This window comes from Cetorhinus maximus, chromosome 20 (genome assembly GCF_964194155.1).
Source record: "Cetorhinus maximus chromosome 20, sCetMax3.hap1.1, whole genome shotgun sequence".
In the NCBI taxonomy this organism is placed as follows: Eukaryota; Metazoa; Chordata; class Chondrichthyes; order Lamniformes; family Cetorhinidae; genus Cetorhinus; species Cetorhinus maximus.
Window position 1 is genome coordinate 7,996,807 of NC_135898.1, and position 8,228 is coordinate 8,005,034.

Consider the following 8,228-nt stretch of genomic DNA (forward strand, 5'->3'; position numbering starts at 1 on the left):
AAATGTGAACCCACTGCGTTTCACAGTCTTCACACATGCTGACTGACTCACTGAGGGCTCCCTAATTTCAATGCTGATGGTTCAGAGAATGATGAGTTGATATGTGCAGCTATCAACACTAGAGAGCAGCAGTGTCTTTACAATAAATACTCCATCTTCAAGAATGCCCTGGGGTGACAGGAAAGCAGCACAGTGATCTCTGTCACCAGCCAGAGCTTTTGAATGGGGCTGTACTCACAGCTAGATGACTCAGCTACCTTTATACTGCTGCTACATTCTGCGTGCAGCTTTATTAATAGAAAATTCTGTTGGTATGTTTTTAAAATTGGGAACACATTGACTGTCAAGGCATCAACAATCATGACTTACATTTCCATAGCACCTTCAACATGGTAAAACCTCCCAGGGCTTTTTGCAAGGAGTATTAGCAAACTAAATTTAATATTGAGCCACACAATGAATGAGAAGGACAGAGGGACAGAAATAGGTTTCAAGGAATGCATTGAAGAATGAGAGATGGAGAGGTGGAGAGTGGGAGAGGTTTTGGGAGGGAATTCCAGAGCTCAGGGCCCAGGTAGGTGATGGCACGGCCGACAATGGTGCAGCGATGGAAACCGAGGATGCTCACAGGGCTGGGATTGGAGCTGAGCCGAGAGCGCGGAGGGTTGTAGGGGCCGGAGAAGATTCCCGAGGTTGGGAAGGATTTGAAAACAAGGACGGGAATTTGAAACCGGAGGCATATTTTCACCGGGGTGTGGTAATGTCGGGGGCTGAGCATGTGGGTGAGGGGTATACAGGACGTTCAGATAAAAGATGTCAATCCCTAATGAACATATCAGCTCCTTGAAGGCAAATGGTTGAGTTGCAACTTTGACCGTGAGATTTCTTCCTTCCAGACTGCATGGATAATGAAATAGCGTATAAGGTCGGAGCCATGTGGAAGAGTGAAGACTGTTACACCTGTTACTGCGGCAAGGTGACTGCCATCTGCTGCACAGAGTAAGTTCCAGATTCTCCACAAGCAGAGTGTGCGCTGTTCCCCCGGTTTTGTACTGTGTGCACCAAAGGGGTTGGGCCCAGGGTGTGAGCATCCCATCAAGTGACTGTGCCCCGCCAGTGCCAGCATGGCTACGAGGCTGAAGGTGAGAGGAAAGCCCACGTGTCGAACCTGGTACAATCAGCATTGTCACGTGAGCGCCCTGGTGCCATATTCCATGCAGAGTGTAGAATGTGCTCAGTGAGAATCGTTCACACTGTGGGTCAGGCACTCCTGTCCAAAGGAGCATCAGTCCACCCAGATTCCCATGTCCTGGAGAATTCCAGATCGATGGAAGTGGTTTACTGAATCGGCTTGGTCAACATTCTGTAGCATGGTGTATTGATGTATGAGTTACACAGTGTCCAAGACATGATCTATCCAAATATACAACCAACATCACTAAAACACATTATCCCATTTCCCTGTGTGGGAGCTTGCTGTGCACAAATTGACTGTCTTGTTTCCTTCATTATACCAGTGGCTACGCTTTGAAAGTGCTTCATTGTCTGTATGGTGCTTTAGCGATGTTGTGAAGTCCATGCAAGGCACTACAAATATGCATGTGTTTCCTTCTCTCCCTGCGGACAGCACAGTTCTTGCTGAGCATGTGTGTTCAAATCACAGACAAGGGCTTTACCTCTGGCTACCAACAGAACCAAGTAGAAACAACTTCGATTTCTCTAAGGTGCTTCACAGGAGCATGAGAAAACAAAGTGTGATAGTGAGCTACAAAAGGAGATGTGAGGTCAGGTGACCAAAGAGGGAGGTGTTAAGGAGTCTTTCAATGTGAAAGGCAGGGGTAGAATGGCAGAGAGGTTTAGGGAGGGAATTCCAGAGCTTGGGGCCCAGGCATCTGAAGGCACGGCCAGCAGTGCTGGAGCAATTAAAACTGGGAGTGTACAAGAGGCCAGAATGAGATGTCTCAGAGGCTTGTGGAGTTGGAGGAGATGACAGAGGTACAGAGAGGCAAGGCCATGGAGGGAATTAAAGACAAGGGTGAGAGTTTTAAAATCAAGGTGTTGCCAGTGTGGGTCAGTGAGCGCAGGGGTGATAGGGGACTTCCTGTGAGTTCAGACAGGGGTAGCAGATGTGGAATGTGGGAGAGCAGCCAGGATTGCATTAGAATAGTCAAGTCTACAAATAACACAGGCATGAAAGAGGATTTCAGTAGCTGATGAGCTGAGGCAAAGGGTGATGTTACTGAGGTGGAAATAGAAATTTGATGGTGTGAATATGAGGTCACAAGCTCATCGCCGGATCAAATGTGACACCAAGGTTGTGAAGAGCGGTTGAATCTCAGACAGTCGTCAAACAATCAAACGCATGTTGAAGTAACAATGACAGAGGAGGAATATGGATGGGAATTGTCATAAACTAATACTATTGTCTCTCTTTCTCTTCTGCTAGCTACGCCCAAGCTCCAGATGTCCCAAATAACTGTGAAGCCATCTTTGACAAGAGGCTTTGCAAATACAAGGTCTATAGTAAAGAAAACCCTGATGTCCTTTGTGATATGTGAATTCAGTGGAGAAACAGCCACTACGCTAAGACTCTCCGAAGCTGCTTTGCCCTTTGTCTCCAGGTGAGGCACCACGCCCTTGGGTCACATGAAGAATGTCCAGTGATAAAGAGAGATCGATCAGTACTACCAATTGTTGTCTAATGTCACGCTATAATCTCATCCATTTCCTGTGAAAATCTTCAATTAATTCAATAAATTGCATTTGGTCAGCTTCAACTCCGAATCCAAATAGAATTGAGCCATGTCTGCTTAAAGTCTTTATGTGCAAACCCTTTACATTTCAGTGTCCTGGCCAATATATACCCCTCAACCAACATGGCCTTCCGAGAACAGAGGGTTAGGTCATTGGAAAGTATTTCCAGCTCCGAAACATCTCTTTCAGCCAAACCATCAGGGAAGATCGGGTGGGAACCAGGAAGATGTTTCCTCTGAGGGGCAGACTAGACCGTGGGGAAACAGTTTGAAAATAAGAGAGTTCCCATTAAAGGCAGGGATGAGGAGGTTATTTTTTCTATCTGAGGGTCTTGAGTCTGTGGAATTCTCTTCCCCAGAAAGTAGCAGAGACAAGGGAGTCAAAGGTAATGAGGGACAGAATCAGATCAGCCAGGATCTTATTGAAAGGAAGAGCAGACCCGAATCAGCTACTCCTGTCGCTGGATCCTATGTTCTGTAAAGGCTATTTCAGAGCTCAGAAATTCGGCACTAGCGTCAAGCTCGGACAGGATTCACAAGGCTAGTGGGATGGGAGCATCACATTGGTGGAACAGCTGGAGGTCTGGTGAGATGTCACAGAGCGAGAGAGAGAGAGAGATCCTGCAGATGTAAAAAAAAATCCCATTGTCACTCTTTCAATGGCGAGAAGGAGGATTCCTCTCGGTGTCCTGACCAATGTTTATCTCTCGACTGACATCACAAAAACACATCACATGGTCATTATCACAAAGCTGCTTGTGGGATCTTGCTGTGCACAAAATGGCTGCCTCACTTCCTGCATTAAAACGGTGGCTACACTTCAATCAGCTGGAAAGAGCTGTGAGACATCCTGAGGTCAGGAAAGGCACTGTATAAACGCCAGTCTCCACTTCTGGTTTTTTCTGACATTTTGATTTTCACCAAGGAAACAGAATTGGCATCAAAACACAGGTCACACATTTCACATTGCGTTCATTCCGGGGAATGGAATCCAGAAGAAAAATCATATTGAAAGGAGCTGCAACATCAAAGTGTTATTTCTGATAATGAGTGGTACATGTCACAGTAATAAGTGACCAGAAGCTATCTGAGCATTGAGAAAAACAGACCACCGCTCAATTTCTTAGACCACCCGTGTGTGAGGCCCTTCAGGTACCTCAACAATCTACCCAGACCTATTGCACTCTCTCTCCACACTTACGCACGGCCAGATAGCTGAGGAGGAGACGGACTTCACCAGCTCAACCCTGAAGGGTTAACACTGTCTCAGCAGTACAAGCCTGGTAGAATTGTCTTCATCGAATGTATTTTTAATCAGAGTTTCAGGTTTACAATACTGCTCAGAGTCACAAGGCTCTTTGCACACGTCAGCAGCCTGTGCCTGATCACTGCTGATCCCACTGCTAGGGTGGCCCTGAATGCTCATCACTGATTGGCAATGCTCTCACACAGCACAGGGGAGTCCATTCAGCCCATCAAAGCTGTGCTGGTTCTTCGAAAGAGTGACCCAGTTAGCCCCGCTCCCCCTGCTCTTTCCCCATTCCCCTGTTGATGAGATTTCCTTCCAAGTATATATCGAGCTCCCTTTTGAAAGTAATCTGTATCTATCACCCTGTCATAGAGTACATTCCAGATTACTACCTCTCAGATGTCAACCTTGGCAGCAATGCCCAAATCCCATGAATGAATGAAAGGAAAATACTATGCTTTCAGACAATCTGCACATTGCCCCTGTCTCCGATCTCCCTAACATTTTGTCCTCTGGTTACTAACTGTTCTGAGACTGGAAACACTTTGTCCTGATTGACTCTATCAAAACCATTCATGATCTTGAACACCTCGATCAAGTCTCCCCTTAACATTCTCTGCTCGAAGGAGAATAATCCTAGCTTCTCCACATGTCCCTCGTTCCTTTACTATTCCAGTCAGTCTCTCCCGCACCTTCTCTGATACATCTCACTGCAGCAAGATGACTGGCGAAAGTATTAGAAATGCACTCTCGGAGCGGGGCTGGTGGTGAAATGGCAAATAAATGACAGCTCAATGAATTTCGACGGAACACGGCGTCATGTTCAGGAGCTGACAGCCTGGTTACATCATCCTGATTGGAGAGACTTCCAGCAAACAAGGCAAACGCTGTGCTGAAAAATCTCTCCCCACCTCGCTCCTCAAGCACATCTTCCTCAAATGTGTGCAGGGTCAATGTGGTTGGGTGAGAGAGCCTCCACTCCAGGAGATTCACACCATTCCATTTTCCAAAGGGAATATGACAGAGCAGGGACCAGGTGAGGAATAGGCTACCCGATGTCAGGGCTTTTCGAGACAGTTAGCAAGGCAGCTGCTGCCTGGACTGATAACCAGTGAACTCAGTGCTGATTGGAGCTCACACGTGAGACTTGGGCGGAATTTTACAGCCCCATCATGGCGGGGGCGGGGCCGTAAAATGCGGCGAGCCAATTAGAAGTTCATTGACTTTGGCGGGACAGTGAAATCCTGCCAGCGTAAAATTCGGCCCTTGTACAGTCTTCGATCACATCACCTGCTCTGTGCCTGGCTAAATGTTGATTAGCAATTCACTTCTACAGATGGGGTCGATAATGAAATATCATCTCCAGTGGTGAGTGAGGCAGACAAAGCGCACACTCATGTCTGTTTCCATGGCTAGTTTTTCTTGGAACAGGTCACTAGCCTGTCACCAGAGGCGATAGCTTAAGGGCATCACTCCACATCAAGCATAGCTGACCAGGAATCTCTCTTGCCCTTACTGCCTGCCCTAGGTGTGTTGGAAGGAGTTTCAGGTTGATACTTAACCTGTTTGATCGCAGTATGAATGCCCCTTCCTTGGCCATCAACTCCCAGAGGTGCAGTCAAACCCAGAACCTCTGGTTCAGAGACAGGGACGTTACCCACTGCAACACAAGACCTCCTCATACACCTGTAGCACAGTGAAATGTCCCAAGGTGAATCATCGGAGCTTTGTCAGGCACTGCGCCACACAAGGAGATATTAGAACAGGCGGCCAAACCCTTGGTCAAGAAGGTGGGTCTTATGGACCATCTTTTAAAGGACAAAAGGGAGAGAGAGAATTCCAGAGCTCCGAGCCCAGGCAGCTGAAGACACAGCTTCCAATGATGGGGTGATTAAAATCAGACATGCTCAAGAGGCCAAACCAATAAAATTGAAAATTTCACACTGAATAGAAACTGAGGGAAGATGAGCTGAAGTAAACAGAAACCATTTAGCAAGATGTTGTGGGTCAGCGAAACCACAAAATACAAAGAAGGGTATTTCTCTTGTCCATGAGAATATCCTTAGAAAGAAAACAATCCTTGGTTAATCTCACAGATCCCCAGAGGAGGGGCGAGGTGTTCGAGAATAACCGTCCTCTTGTGGTAGGATCCATAATGCCAATGGAGAGCCTATTCAAAACTTAAATGGTGCAGGTATCAAATTACCCCAAGATTATTTCAGTTCTTCTTATGAAGTAATGTTCTGAACATAATTTATCTCAATTATAAAACATTCCAGAGAGAAAGAAAGGGGAAAAACAAATGAGGAAGTATAGGCCTGGCCTACAAACAAAGTGATATCAATTACATCCCAGAGAAAGAGAGAGCGAGAACATGTAAAGTTATTCTATTGTTCCAATATGATTTTGGAACTATATTGTCAGGCGTACACTATAATCTGTGCACCAAAACAACAACATTGCATTCCACGGCACATGTTGGGATGTGGAAAATCACGCTCAATGTCAGATCCAATATGTCTGTCTAAAAGTGGGATTGTTTTGGACTTCTGGGAACCACAAGGCATCACAGAGAGAGAGAGGGAGAGAGATCAGGAGAAAATGAGCAAAGGTAGGCCTATGAACACAGGGCATAGGAGCAGGAGTAGGCCATTCGGCCCTTCGAGCCTGTTCTGACATTCGATAACATCATGGCTGATCCGACTGTGGCCTCAACTCCACCTTCCTGTCTGCCCCCACCATAACCCTTGATTCCCTTGTCTATCAAAAATCCATCTGTCAAAACTCAGCCCTGAAGAAATTTAATGACCCGGCCTCCAATTTACTCAGGGGAAGAGGATTCCACAGACTGACAACCCCCTGAGAGAAAAAAAAATTCTCCTCATCTCCCACTTTCATGGAAGTCCTGTTATTCTTAAACTGTGTCCCCTAGATCTAGTCTCCCCCACAAGTGGAAACATCCTCCTGGTATCTGTCCTGTCAACCCCCTCAGGATCATATTTGTTTCAATAAGATGAACTCTCATTCTTCTAAACTCCGGTGGGTTCAGGCCCAACCTGACCGTAAAAGCTTCTATAAATATGTGAAGAGAAAAAGATTAGCGAAGACAAATGTAGGTCCCTTACAGTCAGAAACAGGGGGGGAAATTATAATGGAGAACAAAGAAATGGCAGAAAAATTGAACACATATTTTGGTTCTGTCTTCGCAAAAGGGGACACAAATAATTTCCCAGAAATGTTAGGGAACGAAGGGTCTAGTGAGAGGGAGGAATTGAAGAAAATCAGTATTAGTGAAAAAATGGTGCCAAAGAAATTAATGTGTTAAAGGCTGAAAAATCCCCAGGAGCTGATAATCTACATCCCAGAATACTAAACGAAGTGGCCCTGGAAATGTTGGACGCATTGGTGGTCATCTTCCAAAATTCTATAGACTCCGGAGCAGTTCCTACAGACTGGAGAGTGGCAAATGTAACCCTGCTATTTAAAAAAGGAGGGAGAGAAAAACCAGAGAATTACAGACCAGTTAGCCTAACATCAGTATTGGGGAAAATGCGAGAGTCTATTATAAAAGATGTGGTAACAGAACACTTGGAAAGCATTAACGGGATTAGACAAAGTCAGCATGGGTTTATGAAAGGGAAATCATGCTTAACTAATCTACTGGAGTTTTTTGAGGATGTAACTAGTAGAATAGAAAAGGGAGAATCAGTGGATGTGGTGTATTTGGATTTCAAGAAGGCTTTTGACAAGGTCCCACATAAGAGGCTAGTGGGCAAAATTAAAGCATAAGGGATTGGGGGGTAATATACTGGCATGGATTGAGAATTGGTTGACAGACCGGAAACAGAGAGCGGGAATAAATGGGTCTTTTTCCGGATGGCAGGTGGTGACTAGTGATGTACCACAGCGATCAGTGCTTAGGCCCCAGCTATTCACAATATTTATAAATGACATGGGTGAGGGAACCAAATGCAATATTTGCATATTTGCTGCTGACACAAAACTAGGCAAAGTTGTGAGTTGTGAGGAGGATGTAAGGAGGCTTCAGGGAGATTTAGACAAGTTGTGTGTGTGGGCAAACACATGTCAGATGCATTATAACGTGGATAAATGAAGTTATACACTTCGGTGTGAAAAACAGAAAGGCAGGGTATTATTTAAATGGTGATATATTGGGAAATGTGGATGTACAAAGGGATCTGGGTGTCTTTGTACGCCATTCAGTG

At 45.6% G+C, this 8,228-nt stretch overlaps 1 protein-coding gene across 1 annotated transcript; it reads left to right on the forward strand.

Annotated features, from left to right (window-relative positions):
- The first annotated feature begins 216 nt into the window (after window positions 1-216).
- Window positions 217-2,710, forward strand: LOC144694634 (beta-microseminoprotein-like). The gene is made up of 3 exons (XM_078565227.1): window positions 217-311; window positions 897-999; window positions 2,447-2,710. Exons 1-3 carry the CDS (start codon window positions 245-247, stop codon window positions 2,556-2,558), a joined length of 282 nt encoding a protein of 93 aa, XP_078421353.1. The 5' UTR covers window positions 217-244; the 3' UTR covers window positions 2,559-2,710.
- The last annotated feature ends 5,518 nt before the right edge of the window (window positions 2,711-8,228 follow it).